The sequence below is a fragment of the Labrus bergylta genome, chromosome 4, assembly GCF_963930695.1.
Source record: "Labrus bergylta chromosome 4, fLabBer1.1, whole genome shotgun sequence".
Classification (NCBI taxonomy): domain Eukaryota; kingdom Metazoa; phylum Chordata; class Actinopteri; order Labriformes; family Labridae; genus Labrus; species Labrus bergylta.
Genome location: NC_089198.1, coordinates 3,596,505 through 3,612,910, shown reverse-complemented (window position 1 = coordinate 3,612,910; position 16,406 = coordinate 3,596,505). Strand labels below are relative to the sequence as shown.

Sequence of the window (16,406 nt, the reverse complement as noted above, 5' to 3'; positions counted from 1 at the left end):
GGTGTAATTGAAAAAGTAATAATTTGACTCGGGCTGTCTGACGCTCGACAGGACCGTCCTCCGCTTCACAGCCGCTCTGACACGGTCCACATGGACAAGCTGTACTGAGCTGCTTGTTAGGAAGATAGGAAGACAAAAAAAAAGGATCTTCCTGCTGACGCTGCCTCTTTTTATTCCATTAAATCCGCTCATGAACTGAGCTGGAACAGAAAACATTGATAAGTGCTCAGAGGAAAAGAGGAGAGTGGACTGAGTGAGCTTTCATTTTTTAGGTTTTTCCCTAAATCCAGAAACTGGACCAAGGTTTTCTTTAGTTAGTACTGACCTGAACAAAACTCAGGAACATGAAAAGTCATGAGCCAGTGATCATCAAACACGTCATCTACAATGGATTTTATGAAGCTTATCTTTATCTTAACCTAGGTGGACCATATTTTCAAACCTCCAAACGGGAACACTTTAATTTTATCAATCCACGGATCAGTGACCTGCAGTGATCCCACGAGTTGGTAGGTAAAGGTTTCCTCCTCAGCAGCTCGTTTAAGTTGGCTGTCAGCAGCGTTTGTCTCACTGAAGTAGATCTGCAGCCGCCGTTTGTGTTTGATCGTTTTAATCCGACTTTGTATGTCGGCATCTCCACCATTAGTGACTAAAAATGAACGCCTGCAGTGTGTGCTAAAAGCAGCATATTCATCACCTGCTTCTTTTCAAAGGAAGCTGTAACTCTGCCCTCTGTAATCTCCTCGAACATCTTTGGAAAACTTCCTTTTCAGTACGACAGCTCGCCTACCTGTCATTACCCAGCAGGTCCTGTTAGCATGATAAGCTAGCAGCAGTTTTGACAACGACATTGATTGACAGACAAATCAGTGTTGTATAGGAATGGTGTTTTGTTTTGGTTGGTTAAAACCGGGACTGTTCAAAACCGGGACATATTAGTGTTGTTCAGATATCTGTGGGGACTCGGGACACGGAGCTTAAAACTGGGACAGTCCTGGTCAAATTGGGGCCGATGGTCACCCTATGCTGACCTCAAAATTAAAGCTACAGGTGAACAACCAAACGACAGGCAAAGGGCGGGCCTTAAGAATCCTGACAAACCGCTACAACGCGCACACTCGCTGTCAGATCTGCCACGCCCCTAATTATGCATGACTCATATCCCTTAGAAAAAAGGTTGAGTTACAAACAGTTCACTTTGTGCTGATAAAGACCAAAGTCATCCAGAGTACCAGGCTGTAAACATTTGAATATCTGCTGTCAAATTGGACGTTTTAGTACGAGGTGTGAATGTGACCTCGCTGTCTTTTGGAGACGGACTCAAGCGGACACTCGAGGAAGTTGTGTTTTTTGCACTTGGGAGGTTTTTGTTTGGAGGAAACCAAAATGTATTGCAGTCAGATTTTGGAACCGTGCAAACTGAAATAAAATTCAGGAAAATGCTAAGCTAACCGTAGCTCATTTACTTATCCTACCTGCAGTCACATCAAGGGTTTCAAACGTGCAGCTCTGACACGCGGTCGTCCAACAGTGTGAAGCTTTAAGGCAGCAGTAGATTGATAGAGCTTGATGGTGCTCAGTGTGTCAATATGTGGGTGTAAAGTGATTGGTGATGCACGGGGCTCCAATCAATACTCCAGTCCATGAATGCAGCTGAATTCATCATCCATGTAATTTTACTGGCTGAGAGGCTGAGAGGACGCCGTCTCCGGGTAGAGACCATCCGTCCTGCACGTGACATATCCTCCTCTTCTTCAGTGTAAATAAGTGTCAGAGCTCCTCAAAACATGTGTTTGAAGTTTCTTGTTCTAAGTCCACTCTGATCCTGTATTTGATCATGCCTATAAACCCCTCTATTTCAGCCCTGCTCAGAACAGGCTGTTTCTGTGTCTGTACCTTTAAATATGTAAATGAGCTGTGTCTGATCACGCCCCCTCTCTGGAAGGGCTTGGTTGTACTCTGTCTTTTTCGCTCCATGTCCTATTGTTTACGGTGAGAAGGCAGACTCAGAGGGCAGAACAAACACCTAGCTGTGGGAGTGTTACCCACCTGGGGGAGGGGCTACTGCCCTTTGTGATGTCATGAAGGGAAACTCTCCAAACAGCCTGTTTGAGCACACATTTTGTGAAAAGTGGAGCAGGCAGAAGACGGAGAGGATGGACTTTTCTCATCATTGGGGGGTTTGTAGACGGACTAGAGACACATGTTAACGTTATAGAAACATGGTGAAGTGTGTTTTGTGTAATATGTGATCTGCTGCAACATCCAATCAAGAAGTGATACTCAATAAGGAGGCTCGTCCTCAGACTTCCCTCCTCTCTCCTCGGTTCCGTTATAAAAACTTTGGTATGGTCCTCAAGATGGCGGGGAAGGAACCACTTCCTGTTGGACTGCATGACAAGATGTGCAGGGATAAAACAAATCAATGTGTTGTAATGAAACAGGAAGTAAACCACATGTTCACAGGCACACATGTTGAGGAGGGAAGGATGAAGCAGTCAGGTGGTCACTAAGACGACCTGAGAATTTGAACATTTGTAGCATCCGAGACTTGTTTGAAGATGTTTGAGGCTGGAAAAAAAATCAAGATGAGTCGTTTTTGCCGCTTGAGAGTGTGTGTTTGTTTTTGGATTACAGGTGTTTGAGTGTTACCTGTTTATTCCGAGCCAGCGAGTGTTTTGGTTTCCTGTGGAGTAGAAGGGTCTCTGTCAGGGTTCCAGCCGGTGAATAATTCACAGTGTTACAGGCGTGTGTGTTATGTCCGCATGATGTGGCCAACATGTTTTATTCACCTGCCTCATCCAACTTTCATATCACATGGTGAGAAGAAGCCAAGAGGAGAGGCCACTAGGACAGGAGTAGAAGCTGAATTTCATTCATTAAAGGAACATAGGGCTGAAGGAACATAGGGCTGAGGGAACATAGGGCTGAGGGAACATACTGTAGGGCTAAGGGAACATATAGGGCTGAGGGAACATAGGGCTGAGGGAACATACTGTAGGGCTAAGGGAACATATAGGGCTGAGGGAACATAGGGCTGAAGGAACATAGGGCTGAGGGAACATAGGGCTGAAGGAACATAGGGCTGAAGGAACATAGGGCTGAGGGAACATACTGTAGGGCTAAGGGAACATATAGGGCTAAGGGAACATAGGGCTGAGGGAACATACTGTGGGGCTAAGGGAACATATAGGGCTGAGGGAACATAAAGGGCTGAGGGAACATAGGGCTGAAAGAACATAGGACTGATGGAACATAGGACTGATGGAACATAAAGGGCTGAGGGAACATAGGACTGATGGAAAATAGGGCTTAGGGAACATAGGGCTGAGTAAATGTAGGGCTGAGGGAACATAGGGCTGAGGGAACATAAGGCTCAAGGAACATAGAGCTAAGGGAACATATAGGGCTGAAGGAACATAGGGCTTAGGGAACATAGGGCTGAGGGAACATAGGGCTGAGGGAACATAAGGCTCAAGGAACATAGAGCTAAGGGAACATATAGGGCTGAAGGAACATAGGGCTTAGGGAACATAGGACTGAGGGAACATATAGGGCTGAGGGAACATAAGGCTGAGGAAACATAAAGGGCTGAGGAAACATAGGGTTGAGGGAACATAGGGTTGAGGGAACATAGGGTTGAGGGAACATAGGGCTAAGGGAACATAGGGCTGAGGGAACATAGGACTGAGGGAACATAGGGCTTAGGGAACATAGGACTGAGGGAACATATAGGGCTGAGGGAACATAAGGCTGAGGAAACATAAAGGGCTGAGGAAACATAGGGTTGAGGGAACATAGGGTTGAGGGAACATAGGGTTGAGGGAACATAGGGCTAAGGGAACATAGGGCTGAGGGAACATAGGACTGAGGGAACATAGAGCTAAGGGAACATAGGGCTGAGGTAACATCCAGAGCCCAAATTTAAAAATACCAGAAGTGTCCTTTGAGTGAGCATCATGTTAGTTGAAGATATGGAGGAATATTTTTCCTGTTTTTCACCATGAAACGACTGTGTGATGTCATGTAGTTAATGGTGTTCACCTGAAACAGCTTCACAGATTTTCTCGGTCTTTGATTTCAGACTGAACCCTGGGCTGCTCTCAGACCTCGAGGAAAAGAAATTGGGTTTCATAAAAACAGGAACGAGCAGGAAAAAGGATCCCTGACATCAGCACTTAATTTTGGGTGGGAGCATCGTCGGAGCGGCGTGGCTCCTGTTACACGATGTCTCCTCGGCCCTCACAGCTCAGCACTTTCTCTGAGATGAGTGTTTGTAATAAACGTGAGACTGAACATGAGAGCAGGAGATCAGAGAGGGGAGGGACATATTTGACTCTCTCAGGAAGGCATACCGTCTGCTGGATGAGCACACAGTCAGCTGTTTGCTAACATGTTAGCCCTTTTTTAGAGAGCAAGGCCGAGGACGGTCGCTTCTTCACTTTTTCTTGACCTGGATGGAAAACGTCAAGGGATTCATAAGGTCTTTGGTAGGACTATCTGGAGCGGTAATGAATACAGAATTTAAACAAAGATGATTTTTTTTCTGTGTTTGGTGCCTGTTTTGACAAAATGTTGTTAAAATGATGAAAAATACGATCAGGAGTTTGTATATGGTGTTTTATTTTGAAATTAAACAGACGCTCTGTGCGTTTCCTTGACTGACTTCCTGTCCAGGTTGTTCTATTTGGTCCAGCTTGATCCTTGACTACAGCATACTCCGTCGAAAATAGACGCTAATAAAAGCACGCTCCAGAGACGGACCGCGGCGATCGCTGTGGAAACATGATGATTGACTAGAGTGGCAGTGAACAGAGGCAGAGTGCGGAGTATGTGGAAATTGGGTGTCACCCTCCAGAAGACACTAATATCAGCTGCTTGTTACTGCGATTTTATTCTTTCCGTCTCTAAGCAAAGCTCATGACCACAGGGGAGGGTCAGAACGCCTTCAGGCTCAGCTCCCTCGTCACCATGACGCTCTTTCTCTATTTCTGTGGGGTTTCTTCATTCTTGAAAATAACGCTCTGATCATGTCAATGGCAAAAATAAAAAATCACTCTTAAAGGATATACCTTAAAGGGATACTTCACCCTTTTTGAATGGTTGTGCATCCCGCCCTCATTTTCGGCGGTGAGGACGAGGAGCCGGGGCCGGCTCGAGCTGGGGCGGACCGGTAGTGTCGTTGCTCTCACTGTTTGTCTATAACACAGACATAGAGTCTGTTTTCTGACAGGAATTTCCAAGATCAATTCTGGAAGAAATCTCTGAATCAGTTGAGGAAACGGTCTTATGTGTTGAAGTAAATATGTCTGTAAATGTTTTTATTTCTATATTTCTACTGATATATTCTATATTTTGGAGAAACTGTATTGATCGAATTTCCCTCTGGGATTAATAAAGTATTTTTGATTCTGAACTAGAGGACCTTAGTGGGAGTGGCCTGCAGTGCTGTGCATTCTGGGATTTGGTGTCTTTCATCCACATGAGCCAAAAAGACACTTTCTGCCTTTTCTCGGTCAAGAAGGCACCAACTTCAAAATGTATTTCACATTTCTACATATATGACCCAATGTCAATACAGACTCATGTTTCAACAGGTGAAGTATCCCTTTAAGCGTGCCATCTGCCATCAAGGATTACATTGCAGTCGCTACATCCTGTTTCATTGCTGCAGGCTGACAACATCTGCTGAAGCGTTTCTAAAATCCTTTGTTTGTCACTGAAAGAAGCTAAAAACCAAAACATAGCCCATGTTAGAAAAGCAACATCTTCTGTCCTGCAGCCTTCATGGTAAGAACATGTGACGCTGTCGTGTGTTTCAGCCTCTGGAGACGCTCGCTGACTTACAGCCTATCGTGAATCAAGCTGCTCGTGTCTCCGCGGGCGCCGTGAGAAATGACTCCAGCTGTCGGCTCCCGGAGGATGGAGCTGCTGCTGAAGTGACACTCAACAGTTCAGCAGAAACAACGATTCAGCATAAACGCTAAAATAAACAAATCAATCTTTCGCCCGTCGGCATTAATCACCATGTGTGACCTAGGCATGGTGCCTGACGCGCCCCAATCTGCTGGTGGAGGCACCCTGAAGGCCTTCGGGTGTCATTATAATGAAACCAGGAAATACATAGCCCCCAAATGTCAGCCAACGATTCGCTGCACTCGTCTATAAACCCATAACTGCATCAGCAAATACAGATGAACTCTTCTACAGAAGCTACAGGTGAATTTTTCACTTTAATCATTATGTTTTCGACATGCAGCCGCTTCAGGGGGCGGCATTGATTATTGGATTTTCCTCTTACACAGATAGAGAGATGTAATGGACTCAAACACGAGAGGTCGTGTTAGAAGGTCACTCAGCAAGCAGCTTTTTATGATGAATCCTGGGATTTTGGTGTTGTTGCTGACAGGCCTTCAGTTTGGTTTGAGGAGATTCATTGGCTGGTTTGATTTGTGACTAGCAGAGCCTGAAACACTTAACCTGCAGACATTCACACTTTAGTCCTGCTTGCATCAAATTTAAAACTCTGCTGCTCGCTTACAAAACAGTGACAAAAACGTCTCCTCCTTACTTTAACTCTCTGATCCAGGTCTACACTCCCTCCCCCCCACTACACTCTGCCAATGAAAGGCGTCTGATCCAACCTTCACAACAGGGTCCTAAGACGTTGACTAGACTCTTCTCCTCTGTCGCCCCCCGGTGGTGGAATGAACTTCCAAACTCCATGTGATCTGCAGAGTCCCTCTGCACCTTTAAGAAAAAGCTAAAGACCCAGCTCTTTTATGAATACCTACTAACTTAATGATGATGGTCTCCATATTATTGATGATGATGATGGTAATGACGATGGTTTTTGTTTGATAACGATGACTTATAAGATGGTTTCTATACTGATTAGAGCTCTCAAGAACTGCCCTCAATGTTGTGCTTTGCCTCTGGTCACTTCCTGTCAGCACCTGTGTGTCCAATCAGACTCAAAGCTGATCGTTTGCTCTTATTTACATGCTTGTGTTGTTCTTACTCTCTGATTTACATCACTATTAAGCACCTGTTAAGTGAATTGTAGAATTGTAGTTCTCATGAAAACATAATGCAGTCTGAATGATGAGGTGACACTTTCTGCTTTGTGCAGCATTTATACAGAGTATGTAGTGAGTGCTGGAAATGAAAAAATAACTCAAGTACGGCTAGTTCATAAAACTACTTTCATTGTAATTAACTCCAGTATATCCATTCTGTTTGCAATTACATCATTCCCCTTTTATATCGAAGGCAAACATTTTACATTTTACTCCCCTTCATCAGCTGTTTTCACATCTGCACACCTGACAATATCAAGACTGGAGGACTGCTGCGGAGATTCCCCTGACCTGGATGTTCACATATGCTCCTCACAGCTGGAGACTAAACCTGTCGGGGGGGGGGGGGGGGGGGGGGGGGGGAGACATGCGATCACACGTTCACTCCTCCTGGAAAAATCAGGAGTTTATCAGGAGTTCTGTGCAAGTGTGGACGAGCAGCCTGGTTCACCAGCAGAGGTGCAGAGAGAGAGAGACGGAGAGAGGAGGGGGTTACTCTGAGGAGGATGGTTAAATAATTCATCCCAGACAGGAAAGGATGGAGGAAGGGAAGGTGGAGAGAAAAGACCATGAACCATAACGTCTTCCTGTGAATCCCTTAAGTGTCCCTTTTGTTATTGTTTTAAAGAATCAAAAATCCAATCTGAATTTCCATCCACAGCAGGGATGCAATCTCCTCGACATAATTTCTGGGCTCTGTGTGCAGCCACGCCGTGCGCTCGGAGGACGTAACCCCGCTGAGTGTCGGCATGCCGTTAATTAAGCCGGGCTGCAGCGCCCTCAGATTTTAAAGCTGGCAGGTTTTATTGTCCGTCGTTTCCCCTGAGCAGCACAACACATGCTGACATTGATACCAGGCCAGAGAGGCTCAAAAAACTCTCATCAGCCCCCGGGACAGAGCAGCAGTCCTATATATCACACAGACTGTCCTGCTAACACACATAAACCAGAGAGAATCCGTCTGATACACGGCTGAAGATAACAAACAGATAAACCCAAACAGCTTACCCGACAATATCTCATCTGAGTCTCCTCTGAGAGTTTTTGAGTTAAAGGACCAATCAGTGAGATGTGTAGTGAGTGAAATGATAAAGTGACCTTAATATCTGATCAGACATTAAGGAAACATGCTATGTTGAAGTGCTGGCTTCTCTGACAACAATGCAGCAGCCAGTATGTTCTCCTTCTAACTTTAGATTCTGCTCCTGAATGCTCTGGATTTGTTTGGACCAGAGAAGGTAGGCGCTTTTGAGGCTGACCCCCCAGAAGGCCGTTTTGGACGCCCCTCGGTTTGCCAGATATGAGAGCAGTTATCAGGTCAACAGGTGTTGCAGCGATGGAAGCGGTCAAGAGAAGTGGTTCAGATAGAAGTGATTGTACCCGACCTAAAAAGCCTCTGCATGTTTCTAATAAGCTCCACGAGCAGAAACGTGCTCAAACTAGGATCAATATTGGAGATGCTTTTGAAAAATGGAGAGAGGTTAGAACACAGAAAGGTTTACAGACCCATGCAGAGCTGGATAAACACTGAAGCTTCAGAGTCCACCACATGGTGACCTGAGTGAGCATCCACCCTAGAGAGGAGGGGGGGGGGGGGCAGCTCTCTGAAATGTTTACAATTTGGACTGCAGTACCCATTTTAAACTCTAGGGGTCTGAGTTACATACTGCTCCTTTAAATTAAAGGCTCTTTTCACCACCTGAAGAACATTTCAAGACGAAAGATCGAACGGTTCGTAAGCAGAAAAAATGAAATGAAAAGCAAGAACAGACGTGTGAAAAGAAACTGATTAGAATTAAAAAGATGAACATTTATCAGTGAGGATTGTCGGACACATTCCAGAACTTTCTAGTCAGTGTGGTGTGTTCAAAACCAGTGGGACTGTGTGCTGCCATGGCAACACAAAAAAATCAATGACGCAGCGATGGAGCAGATAAGGAGCAGAAGCAGGTGGTTCAGCGTTTTTCAGTCTGTGGGTTTTAATCTCAGAGAACACTAGAAAAATCCAACTTTGGATTCTTGGCGGTCGGGTTCTTATCTCCCCTCGTCTGATCAAACAGGAAGGAGATTTTCTGTTTACAGACACAGAAAGAGACGTCAAAAAGCCCAAAATAAAACATGTTAAATGTATCCCACCCGGGGCGCTGTATGGCCTAGTGGTTATGTCGCGCCCAGAGGCTATAGTCCTGGTTTGAGTCCGACCTCATTCTAAAACGTTTTTGTTTTCGGTCGATTGTTTTTGTGTAAACGTGGCTTCAATGGGATCACAGAGAAATTCACATCTGTTCCCAGAGGTGATATTCGCTAAAGGGTTCTTTCACTGATCCGGAGTTAACCCCGAAGTTCGATCGAAAACTAAACCTTCTCCTTGGATGCACAGGCTCCAGCTGATCCAGCGTAGAGCCACAGAACATAGATCATACTTACATCATCATATTTAAGACATTCCATATAGACAATGTGTCATCACAATCAAATTTTAGAGAATCAATCTGGATTTGCAGACAAAGACAAAGATAACGTCGAGTCTTCAGGACAGGCTCACAGGTTTCTCATGCAACAAGCAGCCGCGCACATCAAAATCTCCTGGATGATGCGAGCCAGGCGGTCCAAATATAGAACGCCAGGATGATAAGAGACGAGCGGAGCTGTCAGGAGGAAAGATGGTCCAAAGCCAAAAATGTTCCCTCCAGGCGCTGCGGCTGTGACGGCACTCAGAGCAGCTCCAGGGACGAGGGAGGAGAGGATGGAGTCGTGACCTCCAAGCTTTTCGGGTGACAACTCGGAGGGGAAGTAAAGAGCGCGGAGACTTCAGCAGAGTTTCAAGGAGAGATGAGCAAGCTTCAAAATAAGTTTTTTGCCCAGTGTCCTCTGGGCACAGAGAAGAGCCTCTCTGATCAAACTCTGGCAGGGCATCGGCTCCTGAGCTCTGGGGAGGGAGCCCACGAGGAGGATCACAAGAAAAGAGAGAGAACACAACAAAAAGGCAAAAGTGCATCAGCTTCTGAAACGCACAAAAAGGCCACAGGCAAAGCCGAGCACACTGGGCGCATTGATTTTTTTTGCTGTCTGCAGCCTTGTCCTTCCAGCTGCAGCTTACAGGACAAACACTAAACATGTGCAAAAAGTAAGAAGGAAAAATAACTTTAATTTTCTCCCTGCAGCTTTTTTAGTTATTCTCCCTTTAAAAGAAACTCGGGGAGCCTTCACTTTCTGCTTTCTGTTCATCTAAAATATGAATATTTTTAATTTTCAGCAGCTTTTTTTCTACACCTCATGACTCTTGAACAGCTCCTATATTTACTATATTATCTATATGTACGTTATTTTATATTATATATTTTTTGGGCCCAATTTGCGTCACGTGGCGCTGCAATACCAGGTTCGGCCACTAAACTTCTACGGTCGGCGGATGAATCAATCGACACTTTTCAAGCAATTTTCCATCAAAGGATAACTATGAACAATACTCCTCCCCTTTTTTCTATTTTGAATCCCAAACAAAATCTCATTGGTTGTCAGAAATGGTCAGAAATGGAGGATATTTTCTACCATCACAACTCCAACAGCTACATGTTTATTGTTTTAAAGGCTTTATATGTGATTTTTCACACTTAACTACAAATCAAGTTTATCCTCTGAAAATAACTCTGTGAGTCATGACTGTCTACAATGGGTGTAACACCCGAGTCCCACTGTCTGTGATGTTTTCAGAGTTTTCAGAGTCCTATCTTCACTTTGTTTACATCGCCTGGACGGCCGGCTGACTCCTCCCCTCGTGTATAAAAGTTGTTTAATTGAGGGACTAGAGAAAAGAAGAATAACATACTGTACTCACTGCTTAACTGTGTTTCTAGATCACGCTCATTTCAGGTAAATTTACATGCAGTGTGAAGATACCAGCAGAATAAAGATCGCTAGCATTAGCATGCTAACACAACAATGCAGTGCGAGTTGTTTTGGTTTAATGCTGGTGCTCAAGGGCGACATCTGCTGGATCAAAACATCACATATAAAGCCTTTAACAAACACAGGATGAGCAGGAAGACGTTAATCAGCATTTATTGTTGATATTTAAATAGTTTCTTGAAATGAATCGATGTTTTCAGGAGCTGAAAGCAGCAAACAAATGGTCCGTCTGTAGAGGAAACAAGAACAGGTAAAACAAAGCTGCTCTGGTTTGCCACACTTTTAAATCTCTACAACACATTTTAAAAACATCTCCAGTAGTGTTTCCACGGGGGTCGTTGTACCTCATTTTGGTGAAAAGGATTCAATCGTTCTTCCTCTTCCTGAAGATGCAGCGTTTTGTTGAATAAAAGCCTTCAAATCTCCCCAGCAGTCTAACCAGGTGTGTGTGTGTGTGTTGTTTTTCAGTCTCATATCAGTGGGGGGACATCAGAGTCGTCCACAAACCCTTCAGAGGAGCTGCTGGGACCGGAGGCGGGGGGTGGATCTGTCCTGAAGGTTTCCAGCGGACCCTGCTTGGTGCTCAGGTGTTTGGTGACGATGTTGGCGAGGTCGATGGCTGTGCTCTTGCTTGGGTCCACCTCCAGCCTCTGAGGGGCGCTGTTGTCTCTGCATAATACAGGATCAGGGAAAGAAACTAGTCAGGAGCAATTACACATCATTTTTAAATATTTGCTGAACAGAGTGGATCAACCACCGGAGAGGAGGGCAGACACAGGAACGCAAAGAGCATCCCGTCATGGACTCTATCCACTGCCCTCTGAACACGGATACAAAGCCTCCAACAACAGTCGGAAAAAAAGTGACTAAGGTGGCCGAAAATCAAAGTTTCAAAAAAAGCCCTTAGTCGGGAAACACTGTGATTAACAAGTAAGTTCTTGTTGGTTCATATTTCAGGTCTGAAAATCCTGAAGGGATAGCGTTCAGGTTTTGAGGGCTTAACTGACACCGAATGACTTAAACATGAAAACACGATAAATCACACGTCACACGTTTTTTTGGTGATGTTGCTGCAGAGACGTCGAAGTTAAAGGCTTTATATGTGATGTTTTGATCCAGCAGATGTCGCCCTTGAGCACCAGCATGAAACCAAAACAACTCTCGCTGCATTGTTGTGTTAGCATGCTAATGCTAGTGATCTTTATTATGCTGGTATCTTCACACTGCATGTAAATTTACCTGAAATGAGCGTGATCTAGAAACACAGTTAAGCTGTGAGTACAGTATGTTATTCTTCTTTTCTCTAGTCCCTCAATTAAACAACTTTTATACACGAGGGGAGGAGTCAGCCGGCCGTCCAGGCGATGTAAACAAAGTGAAGATAGGACTCTGAAAACTCTGAAAACATCACAGACAGTGGGACTCGGGTGTTACACCCATTGTAGACAGTCATGACTCACACAGTTATTTTCAGAGGAGATACTTGATTTATACATTTAAGTGTGAAAAATCACATATTAAGACTTTAAAGATTCAGATGTGGTTGAACATCCCTGATATATGATGCAGTTAAACCCTCAGACTATAAATATCACTGTGCACAAACTGTATGCATCCTGCTCTGGGTTTTATATTAAATAAAGCCTCATACTTCCGAACATGAGGCCTCAGAAGAGCCGTGACATAACAAACGACCAGATGTCTCTTACTGTGCGTCTCATACCTCAGATGGACGTAAACTCCCTGTCCAAGGAGCTCTTGGATATCTGATGAAAGAGCGCTGAAGAAAGATGCAGATCTGAATATGTATGTCTCTGGGCTGGGTAAAAGTTTCTAGTTGTATGTTGTTGTATGTTTATTCTAATTTCTTGTTATTTCTTGTAAATATCACCATTTTTCTTTTTTTGTTAATTAGTCCAAAGTAAGAATCAGTTGCAGCAAGTCGTAGCCCCTCTGAAGACTATTTCAGAAACAATCATGTTAGAGGAAAGCTCCCACATTCAGTGCTTAAAGGTCACATATAAACACTGATATGTGACCCTTGTCCGTCTACAAATCCCCCAATGATGAGAAAAGTCTGTCTTTCACCTTTTGGAGAATGTGTGCTCCAACTACAGACTGTAAATATTAATGCAAAAAGTCTGAGTGACGTCACCCGTCTGTTCCTGCAGGGGGCGCTCCCCCAGGTGGGTGTTTGTTCTGCCCTCTCAGTCTGCCTTGCAAAGATTGGCACATTACCTTATTTTTCTTTTTCATGTTAACAAGGGCTGAACAATATTCCTAAAATACAAAAATGTTCAGTAACATGTATGTTGTTGTTTTTTTAAAATCTACAGCTTTTACTATTTTACACATTTTTTTGTAAACTATGAAAAAAAACTTATGCAAAGTTTTTGCAAACAAGCGGACTGTTGTTTAACCATTTAATGACCTGAGCTAAATGCAGAAAGCTTTAACAAAAACATGAACCACGTTACAGACTCGATTCTGAGAAAAAAATAAAATAAAATAGAACGAAGAAATCAAAATATTTGATTTCCTTTTATTAAAGGGTTTCTTTAGCGAGCCTTTTGATTCTGATCTACAAAGCCTTTCTATTTTTTCAACTATATTTTAAAAAACAAAACCTGTGGCCCGCGAGCGATTCTAACACGACAATTTTGGCCGTCAAGAAAAAAAGTTTGGACACCACTGGTTTAAGTCATGCCAAGTCAAGTCAAATAAGGGATACTGAATATCTGGAGACCCCAGGGGGACATATTCTGAGTTAAAATACATATTAACTGACCCAAGCTATCGCTGACATTAGCAATAGAATTCAGCTACTTTCTTGTTTATATTTACGTTTGAGAGTCAATGATATGATATGAAAGGCGTTTATTAAGACTCGATATTTACGCTGATTTACGACGGAATTATTTTAGCAAAGTTATTTGAGCATGAGGTAAAACTGACTGGATCGATTTCCAGCGTTTCTTCCTCGCCATGTCGGAGTCTGTTGACGCTTTCTTTCCAATTCAGCGGTCTTTAGACTCAGCAGTACCTCAAACCACGTTCTGTTACTTCCCGTGCCAACATCTGTTTTTGTGGATTTCTCTGGCATCTCGCAAAGTCCGTCTTTTCCGTCTTTTCGGCCTCCATCGTTATCCTCTATCTCCGACAGTAAACAAACCAACGTCTAATTAACCGGATAAGAATCGTGTTCTGGCCAACCGTCTGCTTTTCGTAGCAACAGTGACCTGTAAAGGAATATCAGACTAGTGCGTCACCGCGTTAGTAGCCAATCAGACAGAAGTATTTAAGACAGCTGTGTTATAATGTATGATAAACACCTGTCTTGTTGTGTGATGACCTATGAGTGATGTTCGACCCCCTCCTCTGCTGCTAACAGACCATTAAAAAGAAACAATCAATGCCTTTTTAAAAAGTTGTTTGTTGTCTCTGTACCTGTCGTTACTCGCTCTATGACCTGAAAAATGAGTGGAAGGACTCTAATGGGACCAACAAGTAACAAATATCTCATTGGATTGTTTTATCTCTTGTTTGAACACCTGAGATGAAGACACATTCTGTGCACTTCAGTTTGATCTGCTCCCGAGGAGGACAAATGTCCCTAAAAATCATCTCCAGGGTGGAGAATCTTTGTTTTTTACCAACACGACCCGCAATGTTTACACGCCATCGATCTCACTGTGAAGTCATCACTTCCATCCCACAACAATGAAGTCGTTTGTTTTTTAGCGATTAATCAATGTGAGAGGGTTTCAGCCTGAGGTCTCCGACCACACAGTCTGAGCTGTGAGCGCTGAACGGTTTGAAAATCATCTCCGGGGATCACATCATTACTGTGTGTGTGTGTGTGTGTGTGTGTGTGTTCTCGTTTTTCTACCCTTATGGAGACCATGTTAAGGCACCTTTAATTTAAGGACCAGTCGACTAGTTAGGACCAAAAACATGCTCCTGTGTGAGTGTGTGTGTGTGTGTGTGTTTACGTAGACTGAAATAATGCTGAGTAAGCCATTTCCGACTTAAGAGGTTTAGGATATTCTATTGTAGTGTTGTAGCACTGGAAATTGGTCTTGGTCTCAAGACGGGTCTTGGGGCGACTTCTTGAAGGTCTTGGTCTTGGTCTTGAAATCAAAAGAAAGAAAACGCCTCTTTTTAACAGAACAAATAACTCCCATTAATAAGTTCATATTTATCCCCCGGTTACAGCAGAAACCTTCCAGGGGATACAGTGAGTGAGTGACATGCACACAAGTTGGTTATTTTTCAGTAATATTTATGGTCTTGGTCTTGGTCTTGGTCTAGGTCTTGGTCTTGGTTCTAACTCGGTCTCGTGTCCTAAATGTCTTGGTTTTGTCTTGGTCTCGTCCTGCCTTGGTCTTGGTCTTGACTCGGTCTCGATTCCTAAATGTCTTGGTTTTGACTCGGTCTCTGAGCACTCTTGTCTCGGGTCTGTTTTGGTCTCGGTTAGTGTGGTCTTGACTACAACACTTCCCAGTTGATGCGGTCTCATTTGTATCTGATGAACCCTTGTGAGTCGCTCATTATTTAATGATGTTGAAAGAAAAGCCTGCAGCAAACACAGACTCTGCAGGAACGCAATAAAATCTGCATTTCAACAACAGACTTTCATCTGGTTTGTTGCACACATTCTCAAAATCTCACTTTGGGCAGCTGATGTTTGAATCAGACTGAGCCGCGGTTGCTTGGAGTGGAACACCAAAAGGTGGGATGTGAAGAATAAAAGGTGCTGATTTTCCTTCCTGGAAGTATACCTTGCAATTATAATTCAATCTCCAGCACAGCAGCTGACGGTAAACAGCAGCAGGACACTGGAGGAGGAGCCCCTTCATTACGCTGTGCATTCTGACACTTGTTTATTGAGAGGGGAATAAAGCTGCCAGAGGACACACACACACACACACACACACACACACACACACACACACACACACACACACACACACACACACACACACACACACACACACACACACACACACACACACACACACACACACACACACACACACACACACACACACACACACACACACACACACACACACACACACACACACACACACATATACAGTATACAATATATATATACTGTACTGTAGCCACACTGCTGCATTCAGTCCCATCCTCATTCACTACAGTGATTCATTCTGCTGCAGGTACAGAGAAAATGGGAAAGTAATTTATCACATTGTGTTGCTGAGAGAAGAAGCAGGTGTCTATTTTTAGATCGGACAAGGTTAGATGAACGGACAGTGTGTCCAAACCAAACTGCATCTACCAAAGAGTTGCAGGTCCTCCAGTGTCCACTAGAGACTGTCTCCTGCAGTGAGTCAGTCCCCATAGAGCCCCATGTTAAAATGTCCAACTTTACAGCTGCAGTTCCTCCAG

The 16,406-nt window shown here is 44.0% G+C and overlaps 1 protein-coding gene across 3 annotated transcripts in view; it reads right to left on the bottom strand.

Moving 5' to 3' along the window:
* Positions 1–11,125: 11,125 nt before the first annotated feature.
* Positions 11,126–16,406, bottom strand: part of dnaaf11 (dynein axonemal assembly factor 11) — a 39,049-nt gene continuing 33,768 nt past the window's right edge. For 2 of the 3 annotated variants that reach the window (XM_020656263.3, XM_065953526.1), the window contains one exon: positions 11,126–11,657. In XM_020656263.3, coding sequence (XP_020511919.2) covers positions 11,459–11,657 — 199 coding nt within the window. In that variant the 3' untranslated portion in view covers positions 11,126–11,458. The remainder of the gene's footprint in view (positions 11,658–16,406) is intronic. The other variant, XR_010666281.1, reaches the window with a different exon arrangement.